This window comes from Pituophis catenifer, unplaced genomic scaffold (genome assembly GCF_029215685.1).
Source record: "Pituophis catenifer annectens isolate HBS135680 unplaced genomic scaffold, rPitCat1.0.hap2 SCAF_2, whole genome shotgun sequence".
Taxonomy (NCBI): domain Eukaryota; kingdom Metazoa; phylum Chordata; class Lepidosauria; order Squamata; family Colubridae; genus Pituophis; species Pituophis catenifer.
In genome coordinates, this window is record NW_027256882.1 from 40020875 (window position 1) to 40039515 (window position 18641).

At 44.3% G+C, this 18641-nt stretch overlaps 2 protein-coding genes across 2 annotated transcripts in view; both read right to left on the reverse strand.

The window, feature by feature from the left end:
• Positions 1-18128, reverse strand: part of LOC139310156 (C-type lectin domain family 2 member B-like) — a 61029-nt gene extending 42901 nt beyond the window's left edge. The window contains exon 1 of the mRNA XM_070934317.1: positions 18035-18128. The gene's annotated coding sequence lies outside the window, so the exon portion shown is untranslated. The remainder of the gene's footprint in view (positions 1-18034) is intronic.
• Positions 4478-9839, reverse strand: LOC139312132 (C-type lectin domain family 2 member D-like). The gene is made up of 5 exons (XM_070936682.1): positions 9781-9839; positions 9030-9202; positions 8450-8547; positions 7383-7502; positions 4478-4807 (listed from the first exon to the last, which is right to left on the reverse strand). Exons 1-4 carry the CDS (start codon positions 9833-9835, stop codon positions 7397-7399), a joined length of 432 nt encoding a protein of 143 aa, XP_070792783.1. The 5' UTR covers positions 9836-9839; the 3' UTR covers positions 4478-4807; positions 7383-7396.
• Positions 18129-18641: the final 513 nt, after the last annotated feature.

Genomic DNA, 18641 nt, shown 5'->3' on the forward strand with positions numbered 1-18641 from the left:
CATCCAGCAATTCAGAGCCGGCAGTTGCTCCAGGCTGAAGGCCATGAGCTCCTCGAGGGAGACTACGAGCACTTCCAGTAACACCGATACGTCTGCCACCTTGCATGCAGGTGCCCTTGCCATCCCGCCCCCCCCCCCAGTTGGGGTTGGCTGGTGCGGCAGCATTGTTGGAGTTTGACATACGCTTCCCGGATACGTGGGAAATATGCCAAGCGTGGCTGGAGTCCTTTTTCCGGTGCTATGGCATTATTGATGAGGGTGCATGGCGAGACTGTTTCCTGAATTGCTGTGGAAATGACTTGTGTGGGCTAGCGGTGAGCCTTGTGCACCCAAGGAAAGTGGATCAGCTCCCCTACTCTGACCTGGTGGGTGTTATTACGGCCCATTTAGCACCTAAACCAACGTTGGTGTCTCGGCGGGTAGAGTTTTTTAATCATAGGCGTTTGGTTGCCGAGCCAGCCACAACGTTTTTGGCAGAGTTGCACAAATTGGCTCGCTGGTGTGAATTTAATGACTTGAACGAGGCTTTATTTAACCAGTTTATATGTGGACAGACGGACAAGAAGTTGTTGAGGAAATTTTGTTCAAAAAAAGATCTTAAGTTGGAAGATGACCTGGCCATCGCTATCGCGGCTGAGGAGACGGCCCCAGAGGCCCAGAAGGGGGGAACCACGCCAACACCCAGTTGGGTGGGGTTTCATCAGGAGAGCCCCGCAGAGGATTCCGACTCGGGAAGGGAGGACGTGCGATTGATGAGGCGTGGGAGTGCCCCTTGGGCCGGCGGAGGAACGGTTCGGAACAACGCGTCGGAGGCCATTGGACATCAGTGTGGCTGCTGTGGTGGGGATCATCTACGGAGGACTTGCTGGTTCCGGGACGCTAAGTGTCGGCGATGCGGGAAGTTGGGAAACATCGCCTGCACATGTCGAGCTAAGGGGGGTCGAGAGCAGAGCCGGAGCCCACGACGGAGACAGACGGCGAACGGCGAAGTGGACGCGGCCCAGCCTCAGTATGATCTCTTGCAAGTATACAGCCTTAGCTCAGAAGCCCCGAGTTCCATCAGGGTAGTAATTAACATTGAGGGCACAGCGTGTCCCATGTTCTTGGACACGGGATCCCCCATGTCCATTATTTCGGCTAAAACACTCCGGAGTATCTGCCCCGGAAAGTTGTCCTCACTTGAAGCCCCCCCATTCAAGTTAAGAGACTTCCAGAAAAATCCCATAGCGTTGAAGGGGGTTGGAATATTTCAGGTTGGATTCAAGGGGGTCCGACAGAACCTCGAATTGTTTATAACTGAAGGGCCATATACAAGCTTATTAGGCAGGAATTGGATGGGCCCTCTAGGCATTGAGGTGACCGGGGTGAACATGATTAGAACCGCAGACCCGGACTTGGTAAAGGTCTGCGCGGAGTTCTCGACTGTATTTGATGGCTCGTTGGGGTTATATAATGGCCCTCCAATCTCCCTTCAGTTGGACCCGGCCGTGAGGCCCATCAAACTTAAGGCACGCCGGGTCCCCTTTGCCTTGAAGCCTAAGATCGACGCTGAGTTGGATCGGTTAGTTGCCCAAGGAGTCTTGGAAACGGTTCCTCACGGGTCTTGGGAAACCCCAATTGTGACCCCAGTTAGGCCGGATGGGGCGGTCCGCCTCTGTGGGGATTATAAATGCACCCTCAACAAGGCATTGCCTGACCACACCTATCCAGTTCCGGTCGTACAACACGTCCTGGCCACGTTAGCGGGGGCTAAAGTCTTTGGCAAGCTGGACTTGGCCCAGGCATATCAACAGCTGCAGGTCGATGAGGCGACGGCCGATGCACAGACGATCATTACACACAGGGGGGCCTTTAGGGTGAAAAGACTACAATTTGGGGTTAGTGTCGCACCCGGGATTTTTCAGAACTTAATGGACTCACTTTTGAAAGGGTTGCCGGGAGTAACGCCCTTTTTTGACGATGTGCTAATCTCCGCCCCGACGTCATCAGAATTCGCCGCCCGACTACGAGCAGTGTTGCAAAGGTTTCAGGCGGCAGGGCTGAAAGTTAAATGAGAGAAATGCCTTTTGGGGGTGGAGCGAGTGGACTTTCTGGGGTTTACGGTTGACGCCAGTGGTATCCACCCGGCACCGGAGAAGGAACGGGCAATCTGCGACGCACCTGCCCCCACGAGTAAGGCAGAATTGCAAGCATTCCTCGGCCTTTTAAACTTTTATCATGCTTTTCTACTTCACAAGGCGGCGGTTGCGGAACCCCTTCATAGACTCCTGGACAAACAGGCCAAGTGGACTTGGGGCCCGCGGCAGGAAGCAGCGTTCCGGGTGGCCAAGAACTTATTGATTTCTAACAACGTGTTGGCCCATTTTGATGAGTCGCTCCCGGTGGTTTTAGCATGTGATGCATCCCCTTATGGGATAGGGGCCGTTTTGGGCCATGTGTTGCCGAATTTTTCACAGACCCTCTCGGCAGCTGAACGGAACTATGCCCAAATAGATAAGGAGGGCCTAGCGATAGTAAAGGGGGTAAAAAAGTTCCATGATTTCCTTTACGGCAGGCCCTTCACCATCTTAACAGATCATAAATCGTTGTTGGGACTTTTCACACCCGATCGCCAGACACCACAGGTACTCTCACCCTGGGTTCTTAGGTGGTCCATATTTTTGGCTGGGTATCAGTACTCTCTGGTATATCGGAAGGGCAAAGCCATGGGGCATGCTGATGCGCTGAGTCGCCTTCCATTACCAGAGAGTGGGCCTGACCCCACCCTGGCTTATGCCGTAATGCTCCTGGAGGACCTCCCAGATGCGCCCCTCCACACCAAGGACATTGCAAAATACTCATCTAGGGATCGAGTCATCTCCCGGGTCCTGGACTGGGTGGGGAGGGGGTGGCCGGAGGCCAAGCCGGGTCCAGAGTTTACGGCATATGTTGAGAAGCAAGGGGAGTTATCAGTGCACAAGGGGTGTCTGTTGTGGGGGTGCAGGGTGGTGGTTCCACCCCTGCTACGCAAACGGGTCATGGAAGCGCTGCATGAAGCACACCCCGTGGTAGTGCGAATGAAAGCCCTTGCCCGAAGTTATGTGTGGTGGCCCAAGTTCGATAAAGAAATTGAGACGTGGGTTCGGGGTTGTGGGCCCTGTCAGGAGTCACATCCAGTTCCGCCCCGCGCTCCAGGGCAGACATGGGAGGACACCCGGAAACCATGGTCCCATCTCCATGTAGATTTTGCTGGGCCAGTACGGGGACAAATGTTCTTTATAGTGGTGGATTCCCACTCGAAATGGTTAGAAGTTGTCCCCGTTTCCACCACGTCTACAGCCGTTACGGTCAGAGCTTTGAGAAAGCTGTTTGCCACTTTTGGGCTGCCTGATATGCTTGTGTCAGACAATGGTACAGCTTTCATGTCAAGGGAGTTCTTAGAGTTTACTCGGAAGTACGGTATCCGACACATACAGTCGGTGCCGTTCCATCCTGCCACGAATGGTCAGGCCGAACGTATGGTGCGTACGGCCAAGGAGGGGCTCAGGCGATTGGGGGATGGGGACTTACAACATCGTTTACCCCAATTTCTAATTGCACAGCATACCACCCCCTGTACAGCGACGGGTTATAGTCCTGCCGAGCTGCTTATGGGGTGAAGGCTCACTACCTTATTAGATAGGCTCCATCCCAATAGGGCACCCATTCTAAGGCCCAATACGGAGAATAGGGGAGGACCCAGGGGGTTCTTCCCCGGGGACCCAGTATATATTCAGAACTATGGAATTGGCCCGGTTTGGTTGCCTGGCTATGTGGTACGAGTCAAGGGGCCCACCTCATATGAGGTTTCCACAGAGCAGGGGGCCATCTGGGGACGTCATATTGATCAGTTGAGGCGGAGGGTAATCCCTCCAGAGGAGGAGACAGAAGTGTTGGAGCATCCGCACCTCCCAGAGCCACAGCGGGAACTTGCCCTACCCAGCCCTGTAGGGCTGGAGCAAGAACCAGCAAGGTTGGAGATCCCCGCTAATTTGGAGGCCAGTTGATCTCAGCCGGAGACAGGGCTGGTGGATGTGATCGTGGAACCCCTAGTGGCTAAAACTCCAACTATTACTGGGGAGGGGGCCACCTCCCATATAAAAGATCTTGCCACGCAGGTTGTGCCGAGAACGGCGGTTGCCCACATACCTTAAAGACTATGTCTGCGGGGCAATTCGCACTTAGAGGGGAGGAGTGTTGTGTCTTGGGATCGGCTTGCCTGTGCTTCCGGGTTGCAACAGCCCCGCCCTGTGGTTATTTGTTCTACCAACAGTTGGCCGGGGTTTTAGGCCCAATCAGCTTTGCTGGTCAATTACTCCACCCAGTGGCCAGCCTGTAGCAGCAGCCTTAACAGTATATATTCTTGGTCTGTTTCTGGTTAAGTAAGCTTGTTCTAGCCTTTTACTACTTGCTTTTATCATGTAATAAAGAGATGCTGAAGTCACTTGGAGTTGCCTGGCTCATTGGAACCCACTACATTTCAACCGTGTAACAATTTCATTCTTCACTGAGTGCCATGATGTTTTCACCCATTCACAAACTTGAGTGACAGTGGGCCTCCTCATTCATCCAGTAGGTGCTAGATCATGATTACCAGCAGCCATCCATTTGTTTCACACTTCTCGCATGTAGACTTTAAATAGTTTGTTGATGGAAACTTCAAGAGGTTGCAACTGGCTGGTAAGACGCTCAGGAATTACAGCTAGATAAGTTTTCACTAAACGGCAAGGTTTAGTGTGAGCAATCTGGCCGCTTGAGATGAAGAATCCTCTCAGCTTCCATAAGGCACCTGGAGCAAAGCAAACAAAAACATTCATAGAGTCAGTGAAGATATTAACAGTTTTGTCTCTGGTAATACATCAAACATGAATTAAGGCAGTGAATCCAACTGCTTGGGCTCCCAAGAAAAATAGCTGCCTATCAACTGATTTTTGCTGGGGCGCATCTTGTTTAAGTAAAGGCTAAGAAGCAGAATTTGATTTTCTGAGACAAAACACAATAAACAGGGAATCAAGTAAGTCTGAGGTTTAATGGATTATTGTTTTCTTCTATAAATCTGCTAGGAATTATTTCTTCCTTGTGGTTTTTAATTTTTATCAGGCTCCATTATTTCAACTGCTTTCAGAGGAGTCACATTGTGCCTTTTACTTTCCAAGGAAGAAACCTGAAGAGAGATCTCCCATTGGATCAATATACCTGCCCATTGAATCATTTCTTATTTATTGAACAAATTTATACACCCACCAAACTCACACATAGTTGACTCTGGGTGGCTTACAACATAAAACATAAGAAAGCCCCTAGCTTACCCCCAGGATTCAAATAATTTAACAACCAGTTCACGCTCACATCAAGGGGCACCTGTGATGGTCTACAGAAGCCTGGGAGGGGTGAGCCAGAACAGAATACAGAGTAAGAGAGTTGGAAGGGACCTTGGAGGTCTTCTAGTCCAACCCCCTTGCCCAAGAGGTCTCTTGATCTTGCGTCAAGGAAAGGAGCGTCCTTCAATCACACCAAAGACACACCTGAAACACCGTCTCCCTGGTTACCTTCTAACACCAACCTGGAGGGCTGATCCAGGGTGAGCGCCAAAATCTGGGGAGGGTGCCTGGCTGGAGTCGAAGGGTGCTGGGGCGTGGGGAGGGGCAGCCAAAGTGCCCTTTCAGTTTTAGGCTGCAGTCCAAGCACAGAGGCAAGAGAGAGGTGAAAATGGGAAGGCCCTGCCTACTGCTGCCTACCCATTGCCCTCAGTGGCTTCCCATTTTCACCCCCACCCACTCGCCGTTGCAGTTTGTGCAGTACTGTTTGAGCCCCAAGGCACCCTAAAGCCACGCAAGACAACAGCAGCAGGGGGCTGCTCACTGGGAATGATGTTCCATGAAGAAGTGGCCGGTACCGAGACGGCCCTTTTATGTGACTCCACCAAATAACAATGCCTAATTGATGGGACCCATAAAATGACTGCCTTCCTGGCATGGTGGGCTGGGTTTATGAAACAGGGAGAGACGGTCCTTCAAATAACCTGGCCCCAAGCCAAGTAGGGCTTTAAGTATGGTAATAATTCAATTGCAAAGAATTTACATTATTTATTTCACTAATAACTTCCCAAAATCAAAACTTGTAAACCTGGGCAGATTTATATAATATTTAGTGCTTGAGCTGCTTCCGCTGTCAAAAGCTGTTTTGAGATTTTTTTCAGATAAACCATGCCAGCCCATGGGTGCTCTGTCAAACACTGCCTTACATATATTTTCTTTTCTTTTTATCCTCTGTCATACTGAGACAAATTAAATCCAATAAACTTCCATAATCCATATAGAGCTTAAAAACTAAAATACATGGAGCTACCACCCCTTCTTTCTCTCTGAATTACTTTTATTTATCATCATCAATGAGGATGTTCCACTCTCTTCCCTTCAAAACACATTCATCTTTCCTGCTCATCATTTGGGACTTTTTTTCATCCGCGTCAGTATTCTTATTTTCCTGATTCCTTCTTATTGCTGTGATACAAGCAGAAGTGCCTGTAACTTCAATTTTCTTTCTTCTAGGCTCAGCCTCCCCTCCCTTGTCCCTCTCCCACCCTTTCTCTCTTTCCTTGTGATAGCCAACTGACTCCTATTGGTCTCTTTCATTTTTCCAATGGGCCTGCACTACAGCCGATGCTGGACCTTTGTTGCAAAATGGGGTGAGATTGCTGGTAAAAACTGAAATGCAAAGCAACAGATAAGCAACAGCAGAAAGCAAACTATTTGTTCTCTGCCTAGGTCTCCCCAAGAGAAGCAATCAAACAGATAACCAATAGCAGTAGAGCAGTCTCTGAGTCTGCCTAGATCTCCTCAAGAGATGCAAATCACCTTTTCCTAAGAGTAACAGCTAACTAATCTGAGGTTCTGTGTAGAAGCTCCCCACAAGCGACTCGGCTCCAAGGTTTCGACCAAAACTTGGTACTATGACTTCATGGCCCTGCTATGGTCAGGAGACGGCAAGACCTGACCTTGATTGGCTGGCACATAACTCAGGATAGAAATAGAAAGACTGAAACTTTCTCAGCTTTGAAACGACATGAGGATCCTTCCCGTTTCTCTTTCAGAAAACAAGTGAAACGCAAGCAGGCTACTCAAAGTGAACTGTAAACTTCTAGACCTTTCTTTATATGAAGAGAAATCAAAACATGCCCCTAACTCCTCGAAATGACACCAGTAGTTCTTCCATATGGTCACTACATCCACTCTTAATTTCAGAAGGACCCAAAATATGTTACTGGCAATCAGCTATGTTCAGTGGCTATAGAATGCTGTGTGTGTGTGTGTGTGTGTGTGTGTGTGTGTGTGTGTGTGTTGGGGAACATAGGATTCTCTTACAGAAAGTCTTTGGATCAATTTTTTTTGCAGATGTAGCGGTGTTCAGTGGTGCATCTCCCTGAGCTGGCTGTGTCACCATCCAAATACGCACAGTCTCCTCCATTTCCCATGACGTCCAACCTGCAAAAGAAGCAGAAAGTAGGCAGTGGGGAGTATTTCTCACCTAGCAGTACCAAAGGGGTCCTGAGCTTACGGTTCATCTAGCTGAGCCTTGCCTTCTCAAGGATGATTTTGCAGTTTGTTCCCCAATTCATCTATGGAAGTGTTGACTGTACAATACATCTGCATCCCAGGAGCTCAGCATTCTGGACTCAGTTCTGAGGGGAATTCTGACCATGCTCCTTGTACAGGAAGTCCCTGACTTGCAACCATAATTTGGACTGGAATTTCCATTGCTAAGCAAAGGAGTTGTTAAGAGAGTGGTGCTCAATTTTATAACCTTTTTATAATCCCCAGGGTGACATAGAAGCCATTTTTGTCACTAGTGTGGTAAAGGTTTATTGGGTTTAGTATTGTTTTATTTCTGTAAACTGCTCAGACTCACCATGAGGGATGACCACATAATTTTTCCAAATAATTAAATACATGCCAATTGCCAAGCACCCAAATTAGGTGACCATTTTTTTTTATTTTTTTATTTGATTTATATGCCGCCCTTCTCCGGAGACTCAGGGCGGCTTACAATGCGTTAAGCAATAGCCTTCATACTTTTGTATATTTATACAAAGTCAGCTTATTGCCCCCACAAACTGGGTCCTCATGGGGGGACCTCATGGGGGGACCATGGGGATGCCGTGATGGTTTTAATTGCAAAGACTGATTGTAAGTCATTTTTTTCACTTCCATTGTAACTCTGAACAGACGATTAACGAATGGCTGTAAGTAGAGGATTACCCACAATGCATTTTGGGTTACATTAGTAAAGCCAAATCTTTTTAGAGGGCAACTCCTGAATGCTGGCAACCAGGAGGCTCTTTCTAAGATCAGTCCTGAGCTGGGGAGATCCTCAGTGGGGGCATTTAAACTTTCATTCAGTTGTTGCCTGAAAGGGAAAGAGGAAGACTCACGTGGAATTTTCCCCATCTAGCCATTTCCAGGGCTGATCCGGTTTTCCCTTGAGGCCAATCCAAAAGACATCGCGTCCTGCCAACTTCTTCACAAAAGCCTTTAAAAGCAAACACTGTGCATGTTAGAACCTTGCATTGTTAGATTCCCATCTGAATTTCTGAAATTACAAATAGGCTGAAGAGACTAAAACTATCTTTTGAACAGTAATTATCCCTAATAAAACATAGCCAGCAGTTTCTTTGGCGTGGGCAAAATGGGAGACCTTCATGTTTTTGTTTAAAGTAAAATTTAAACCTTTCGTAGAAGGTAAAATTCTGATTTTCCTAGACTGGATCTTGACAATGATACAGTTTCATTTATGTCAATCATATTCTTGGATTTTTAATTTTCTGCTTTGTGAAACTGGCCGTTTTGGGGAACTGGAAAAGATTAAAAGGATTTTGATGTTTTTGTTCAGAATGGCATCTAAGGAGGTTTTTTAAAATAAGGATAAAATCCTTCCACTTTTTCATGTTGTAGGAGAGCATGCACCATCAATAAAGCAACATTACTTCTACGATGGTGAGTAACATTACTCACCTTCTCCTCGTCTGTAATTTTTGCCAAGGAAGCATTATGTGAAATACAGACGTTCTGGCTCTCCTTCCAGTTTTTTTCCTCTACTGAAAATTTGTAGCAGTGTCCCTGATGTCCAATCCAGTCAGGTGGACATTTAATGGCATCCTTTTGGCTGTTTAAGGGCACTAAGGTTCCTAGAACAGGGAAAGATGGAAAGAGTAAACATTATTTTTTATCAAGTCACGTTCTTAGGGGTAGGATGGGATCTTCCTGCTGAATTAAAACCTGTGAGTTAGTGAGTTCTAAGAAAACCCATCTGGATAAGAAGCCCCAGGTTCTAGCAGTTTTAATGGCCTCCATCCGGTAATCCTCAGATTAAGAGATAGAGTGGATCTGAGCAGTGATTTGCATGCTGGATTTGAATCCAAGAAACCAGATGCAAATCCACCTATTCAGCCATGAATCCCTTTGTAAGATTTTCCATTAATTTGGTCACCCTGCCTCACATTTGGTCCACCTACTTCACATTTACTGCTTCTGGCAGGAAATTGTTACATAAAGAAATGCATGTTTATTTTATTTTTCAAACACCAAAACTTGCTCCAAACGTAGGAACTGAGTTACGTGTATTGGATGAAATTGGATTATAGTACATAAAAACCAAGGCAAGGCCAACTCTGTTTCTGAGCCAATTGCAGAAGTCCTTCAGTTTCATGAAGTCACGTGAGAAACATCATTTCAAGGGGACAATATTAGGATCAGGATTACTTACCCAGGCCAAAGAAGATAGCGCTAAAGATGAGATGAGAAAAGACAAATATAATCATTGTCTTTTTGTGTTTACGGTAAAATGGCAATGATCTCTGTTTGATTGTCTTGAAATGTACTGCATAAAAGAAAAAGAGAAACAAGATTTATCAGCACTCATCTGCTACACCAAAGGAAGGTAGAGAAAAATCTGAACACTCATGGTTCTCCTTGAGCTAAAACCCTAAATAAAATATTATACACATTTCTAAGTTGCTATGGTTTCTTAATCAATTACTCTAGATATGTATATGTGTATCCTATGAAAGAAAAATCTGAGACCTTTCAGATCTTTAAAGACTTTGCAGCTCTTGTTTATACCCAACACGGAGTAAGCATCGCCAGAATTCAAAGTGATCGTGGTGCTGAATTCATGTCTCAGCGTTTCCAGGACTGGATGCGTAAGAATGGAATTCTTCATCAGACCTCGCCCCTTATACACCGGCTCAGAACGGGGTGTCAGATAGGCGAAACGGGGTCCTGCAAACCATGATGCGTTGTCTCCTAGAAGATGCCAACCTCAGTAACCCATACTGGGGTGAAGCTATTAAATATACAAATTATATTGTCAATCGTACTTGGAGTAATGTAATAAATCAGACTCCTTTCTTCATATTGTATGGGTACAAGCCCGACCTCAAAAACCTCCATATTTTTGGTTCATACGCTATGGTGAACATTCCCTTAGCTCAAAGAAAGAAAGGAGGTCCAGCAGCAAAGAGGATGAGATTTATGGATATTGATGATAATTCAAAGTGGAGCAAATTTATTTGCTCCACACATGTAATAGTGATTTCCCAATCCGCCAATTTTGAGGAAGATGCTGACTTGTCCAGGATTCATTCCAATGATCCTGGAGTTTATTTTCCTAGAGATGATACTGCTGATGCCGCGCAGCCTGATGATCAAGATTCACAGGCAAATGTTCCATCCACTAGTTCTTCTCAACCTGATGTTCCGTCTTCGCAAGCCGCGGATGCTGATGCTAGCGACGATGGTGAAGATGAGGACGAAATGGAAGAAGAATGGACGGCTGTTCCAAGGCGTTCCAAGAGGGCCACAAAGGGGATCCCTCCAGAGCGATATTTGTGGCAACTGACAAAAGCACCCTTGCCTTTGATTTGTAATGTTACACTTCCTCCTGATAAGTTCACACAAATCAAGCATCTTCCTGACTCAGAGCAAGAGAGGTGGTATGAGGCAATGCAGGCTGAAATGGACAGTCTAAAGAAACTTAAGGTATTTATGCCTGCAAAACCTCCAGCAAATAAAAAAGTCATTGGCACTCGATGGGTCTACAGAATCAAAAAGAAGCCAAATGGTGAGTCATTGTACAAGGCCAGACTTGTAGCTCAGGGTTTCGCTCAACGTTATCCTGAGGACTACACAAATACCTACTCACCGACAGTCCAGACTGAAAGTGTAAAAATTGCTTTAGCCACTGCAACTATCCTTGGTTTAGAAGTTTTCCAGTTCGATGTTGACACGGCTTATCTACATGCTGACCTAGATGAGGAGATCTACGTAAAAGGTCCTCCAGGGTTCCGACAGCAAGAAGGAGATACCTGGTTTCTAAATAAAAGTCTTTATGGTCTGAAACAGTCTGGTTTAATGTGGTACTTATGTCTTACTGTCAAACTAAATTCAATGGGATTTATTAAGTCCGAAACTGATGAATGTGTTTACAAAAAGATCTGATAATAGATATGAGATGGTTCTTGTTTATGTTGATGATATTGTTTATATTGGTCCAAATAAGCAGATGAGTGAGAATTTTGCTAAAGCTTTGCAGAGATATTTCACATTGAAATCTTTAGGTCATGTTAACACTTATTTCAGTGTTCAGATTGTCAAAACGCAGAAGGGGTTTAGTCTTTCACAAGAGGATAAAATTGAACAAATCTTGCATCATTGCAACATGAAAGATGCTAATACAGTACGCATACCCATGCAAACAGATTTTCACAACTTGGCACATGAATCAAGTCCTGAATTTGAGGATCAAACACTTTATCGTTCAGTTATTGGGTCACTGTTGTATATTAGTAGTTGGACTAGACCCGACATTGCACTTAGTGTTAATCTTTTGTCCCGACATGTAGGTAAGGCAAAACAGTTTTCATTGGACATGTGTTAAGAAATTATTGAAATACCTAAAACACACTAAAAATATGAGGTTATTGTTAGAACTGACACATACTGATCAGGCAGAATTATGTTGTTATGCTGATTCTGATTGGGTGAGTGATAAGAAATCACGTAAAAGTACCTCAGGTTATATGATGTTCTTAAATGGATGTCCTGTTTACTGGCATGTGCGAAAACAGAATTTTGTTTCTTGTTCATCTACTGAGGCTGAACATGCTTGTGTTTCAGATGCATGTAATTCTCTAACATGGTTTGATGTTTTGGTCATAGATATCTGGACACACCCGATTCGACCGATCACCGTGATGGAAGACAATGAATCTGTGGTTTATATTTCTGAATCACGTTTCACGGGTTCTAGGTCCAGACACATTGACATCCGTTATAAAAATATCAAACAATTAGTGAAACAAGGTTTTGTAAAATTGCAGTATGTGCCTACACATGATCAGATTGCTGATATGCTCAACAAATCGCTTCTAGCAGCTCAGCACGAGTATCTGCGTAAGAAGATGTGCCTTAACTGATGGCTATACCTGATGTCTGCTCAACTGACAAAGAAGGGGATGTCACTGCGTTATGTATTTGCCAGCTGAGCATCCATTCTGAGCAGTACCAGAGAACTTTATCATGTCTCTGTAGCAACAGAGATAACACTGTCTTGTGAAACTTTTGAGCTACTGCGCATGTCCACATTCTTTCTTTTCTAACTTCCTGATTTATATTTCCTTTGTTTGTCTTGTTTTACCGGCAGTGTGATACAACTGCCGGTAAAATGTAGTTAGCTAGTTTTTTTTATTTTTATAATAAAATGTTTCTTAGAATGTATTCGGTTTTCTTTCTTTAAAGTATACAGCATGGAAAAACAAGATCCATCCGTCTCTAATTAAGTGCAATTACCCCAGGGGGAGAACAGGGCTGATTTACGCTCTGACAAAACTGGCCTAAGACATTTAATTGCTTGAGATAAACTACAAATGGTCCTTGGAACAAATCCATTTTTCTTCTGCTTTCTACAGCATCCTGGACAAGGAAGATACCGAGGCAGATCCATACTAAAAACCTATATTCTTGTATGTTTGAAGCTGATTTTCTGCTCTCTCATCTTGTCACTTACTACATGCTTTATGTCAATTACTCGTTACAGCTTACTAGGACTAGTCCCTTTCTCTGTAGTCACATTTGCTTCTTTATTTCATTACATTTATTTTAAGGCTGTCCCCTGTAGCAGACTCTAAACGCCTGCTCTCTTTCTCTTGAGAGATTAAAATTCAGCAGGAGTTTTTAAAAATCCAATCGGGGACAAAGTATGTGTTTTGTATTGCTCTGTATGCTCCGGTGGCCGTGGCTTGGACAGTTCAATCCCTCATATGGGTGAATGGCTTCCAATTCCCAATACCGTTATTACTACCTGATTTTTCCTCTTGTCCTCCTGCATTTCCATTGGGAGAAGTGTGTTTCAGATCTTGCTCTTCATCTATGTTCTGCATTTCTAAATTTATACGATCTGGAATTAGAAATGGGACTATCACAAGAAGGAAGACCAGGATGCTTACAGAAGATGGAAAATTATTGCTAATTTTTAGATATAAGACACAGCCTTTTAAAAAGTATATAGCAGAAAATAATTTGTCATGCAAAGGTTTTTTATGGCCGTTAATAAAATTGGGCAACTTTTTATTAGAGAAGCAAAAAAAATCAACATTCTATTATCTACTTTCTGTTAAAAGGGTTGAATTCATGGTCTTCAAAAGCTAAGAAGGGTGAGAGCCTAACAGAGACACTAAAACCTAAAATGAGTAATTGAAAAGCTTTCCATTTAGCAATATCCACAAACACCAATCCATGCACAACACACAAAAACATGTGTCTTTTTAGATTCAGATTCCTTTCCAAGTTATAAGTTGAGACACAGTTAGGAGACCACAATATCTGTGTAATTTTTCTCTACAAGTCAACACTTATTTCTTTTTCATTCACGTCAGTGATTCATATGCTGTCTCCTCTATTCAGTTGATCTATTCTCCTAAAATCTTCTCCTTAGACCCTTAAGAGATAAAATAGCAGAACATATATTATTACTATTAACTACTACGCATGTCACCTGTCAATATTTAAAGGAAAACTGGGAGAAATACAGTTTCTACTAATACAACTAATATCCACTGCAATGGTTGAATCTTTTGCTAGTGCTACAATTACTCTTTGACCAATGTATGAAAAGTGTTACCAAGCCATTTTTTAATTAGGAATGCATAGCCCTTTTCTGCAATGTTATCCCTTCAGGTTCTGCTATTTCTTTATGTAAAGGAGTGCAAGCTGACACTACGCAGGTAATCCTCAAGTTACAATCTTTAACTGTTACAGCCACTGCAGACGGACACATGGACACCCATGGTCCTATAATCAAAGTTTGGGCTCTGAATTTAAATTTAATGACTTAATTAGTTAGGATGGACTTTTAAAAGTTGATATTGAAAGAAAGCTTTAAGTTAGTTTTGTATGTATAAAATGAGTTTGTAAATGTATGTCCTCTGTCTTTTTACGTAATGCTGAATAATTCCCAAATTTTGTAAAATTGACTAAATTTGAAAATAAAAGAAAAAGATCTATTCCATGAGGATAAACTCGAGGGAGAGATTCAAATTCAATGAGTTAATTGGGAGTTAATTGGTGTGATATATATAATTGAATGAAAGTTCTAATGTAGTATTGTGTTTTGGGTTTAAAATGAAGGGTCTTCTTTTTTTCTCCTTTACATATAATACTTGAGTACTTTTTAAAGTTAGTAAAATATCAAAACTAAAAAAAGTGTTTTCTTCTTTTAGGTTAAAAAAAATGAAATAATATAGAGGATTTTAATATAAATTATGATAAACATTAATGAGTTAACAGAAACATATATTACTCCTCACACCAAAGAGAAGCAGAGATGGTCAAATTGATTCTTTAATCCAAAGAAGAGAATATATTTAACCTTGTTTCTATTCTGAAATTGCTGCCGGATTTTTTGCTTGCAATGAAAAAAAAAATGAAACTTTGATTTTGTTTGGCTTGTACATACTTTTGTGTAAAAGCAAAAAGTTGTGGTTGTACTGTTATCTTCTACTGTGTTAAAGAGTTGGAAGTTGGTGCCTTTTCCTTCCTTTCCCCCACTTTACACTTTATTTCTTTTATTTTCTTCCCTCCCCCTCTTCTTACGTTTTCTTTTCAACTATTTATACTTTCTTTGTATTTTATTTTTGAAAACCAATAAAAAAATCATATATGATAAAATTCAGCAGGAATTTTTGGAAATCCAACTGGGAAGAGTGTTTTGGATTGCTCTGTGTGGCCACGGCTTGGACATTTCAATCCTTCATTTTGGGAGATTGGCTTCCAGAGTTTGGTGTTATTATTACCTTTTTCTTCTTCCTCTACACGATCATATCCCTTGCTAGGACGATCATATCCCTTGCTAGGATGGGCCTGCTCATCACATTTACCGCGGGCCATAGTTCCTGGATTTGTATGATCTGGAATTACAAATGGGGCTATCAACAGAAGGAAGGTCAAGAAGCTTACAGAAGATGGCAAACGACTAATTTCAAGAACCTCTTTTTAGATATAGGACACAGCCTTTTAAGAAGTGTGCAGCACAAAATAATTTGTCATGCAAATTATTTTAGCGCCATGAATAAATTGGGCAGCTTTTTAACAGAGGAATAAAAATCAACATTCTGTTTTCCACTTTCTGTCAAAAGGGTTGAATTGAATTGAGAATCTGAGTTGGCTATCTTGAAAAGCTAAGACCCCTTCATGCATCACTGCCTTGTCGTGGTGAAGGGGTTTGTGCAGCTCATTGAAGCTATGAGCTAAGCCATGCATAACAGAATAACAGAGTTGGAAGCAGGGGTGAAATCTAAAATTTGTTACTACCGGTTCTGTGGATGTGGCTTGGTGGTGGTGGGTAATGTGACTGGGAGGGCGTGGCCAACTTTTTTTTTTAAAAAAACTTTTTTTTTTAAAAAAAGCATTTTTTCTATAACCTTAAGAGGTTGCAGAAAAAAATGCTTTTAGAAGCCTCTGACAATCAGGCAACTCAGCTGGGATCATCAGAGGCTTTTAAAGGCATTTTTTTTCTACAACCTCTTTGGCTGAAGAGGTTGTAGAAAAAATGCTTTTAAAAGTTAAAAAAAAAAGTCTCTGATGATCACACGGCTCAGCTGGGCATGGGGGGGGCTCAGGGATTTCTGCTACCTGTTCTCCGAACCACCTGCTGCCACCGCTACCAGATCGGTGATCCGGTCTGAACTGGGAGCATTTCACCCCTGGTTGGAAGGGACCTTGGAAGTCTTCTAGTCCAACCCCTGCTCAGGTAGGAAACCCTATATCATTTCAGACAAATGGTTGTCCTATCTCCTATTGAGAACTTCCAGTGATGGAGGTAACTTGTTCCATGGATTAATTGTTCTGTCAGGAAATTTCTCCTTTGTTCTAGGTTGCTTCTAGGCCCATGCAGGGCCATCCAAGATGGACAGGTCATATTGGAGAGTTCTGACAAAACAGTCCACTGGAGAAGGAAATGGCAACCCACTCCAGCATCTTTGCCCAGAAAACCCCATGGACACTATCAAAAGTCTAAATTTATGAGACTGGAAGCGGAGCCCCTCAGGTCATGATCTACTTCCCCTCATGCTACTGGGTTTGAGCCGAGGGCAATTACACGTAGCTCCAGAAACAGTGAAGAGTTAGGCCAAAGCCAAAATGTCACTCAGATGTGGATGTGCCTGGTGATTAAAAAAAAAATTGGCAACTGGCTCCTACTTATGACGGTTGCAGTGTCCTGGGGTCAGGTGATCTCCTTTTGCAACCTTCTGAAAAGCAAAGTTTTAACAGTAACAGAGTTGGGAGGGACCTTGGAGGTCATCTAGTCCAACCCCCTGCTAGGAGTTGGGATTCAAACCGCCTGCCGACCTTTCTGATCGACAAGGTCAGTGCCTTAGCCACTGAGCCACCTAGTCAGGCGACTAGTCAAGGAGGATAAGTCAAGGAGGAAGCCAGATTCACTAAACACAACCGTGTTACTAACTTAAGTGCAGTGATTCACTTAACAACCTGGGCAAGAAAGGTGGTAAAATGGGGCAAAACTCCAAAAAAGGGGGCGTGGCTTCTGGCGTTGTGGGGTGGGCCGGCAAAAGCCACGCCGGGCTTGCTCCTCCTCCTCCTTTCCCCCCCCCCCCCCTTTGTTTAGTTCGAGCTGGCCGAGTTGCGAGCCAAGCTGTCTCTACAGCGCCGCCTAGAGGTGCGCCTCTCCCTCCGTTCCTAGTCTCCCCCAACACACTCCGGCATGCCTGCCCCCTCCGACACCTTTTTTACAACTCCTCCTCCCACCCCCCCACCCCCCGAACCTCGGCTCTGGAGCCACTTCCCTTTAAAAACTTTCCACAGTCCCTTTAAAAAAAAAAAAAGCAACTTCGGGGCAGCCGCGGCAGTTTAAAAAAAAACAAAACAAACTTACATGCTAATACTGCCCATCCCACAGCCCCTACGATCGCCCCACCCACCCATCGGCGGCTTCTGCCTATTGGGTAGAAACCAACCAATTGGGCTGGAGACCGATTTGTCCCCGTGCGGACGAGCAGAGGCAAGAGGCGGAGAGTTCTGTATATAGATGGTGGCGAAGGCAAAGAATTCGGCAATGGTTCACACGGGGTCGGCCGTGATCAATGAGTCTATAAGTGAATCTGAAGCCCGAAGCGAGAACTTAAAAAGCTTTCCATATACACAAACATCTATGGACGCACAACAGAGAAACACATCTCCTTGACATACTTACAATACCTACAAGATTCTTTTCTCTATGCACCAAAACTTTTTATACGTTTATTATTCACTTCAGTAACTCACCGACTATCTCCACTATCCAGAGTTTCTTCTAATCTCCCGAAACTTAATGGACAACCTACGCCAACACTTTTTGGATGAACACTTTTTGGCAAGCCCACTTTTTCATTACTAATGGATGGCCCGTTTCAGCAATCCCCCTCAAATCCCGATATACACAGAAACGTTTAGTCTGAACTGCTTACCAGAAAGCAGGCAGCAGAGTCCTTTCTCCGATGATCCCACTTCTCCGAAAGGCGCAACTATCCGCTTCCCCTCCTCCTGCAAAGCCGAACACCGGGTAACTTTCTCAACGGGGCCAAAGTAGCCCCACGGGAAGCTCCCAATACTGGGAGGCAACAAGGGCGCGAAGAAGCAGCCTCCCCCAAAGCCCCAAATAGTTAACAATCTCCAGCCCAGCCGCCCTCACTGCTCTACGTCGCATCAACTAACCTTCCAGGGACCAGGAGAAAAATGCCGAAGTGAAGCTGCTCGCAAGCCTTTTTATATGCTATGCCAGGGTTGGGCAATGTGGCAACCTGTGGACTTCAACTCCCAGTATTCCTGAGGCAGCCAAGCTGTCTCAGGAATTCTGGGAGTTGAAGTCCACAGGTTGCAAAAGAGCCCCATTTGTCAACCGCTGTGCTGTGCTATGCTAATTAACGGGGCGAGAACAGGGCTCTGTCTCCGCCCAGCCTCATCCAAAAAAGGAGTTCCTGCCGGGCTGTGTTAGTGTGCAAGAACAAGCAGAGAAGAGGTTGAGATGTATTTGGAAAGAGAAGTTACATGATCAATATTAAGGCACCATCTATC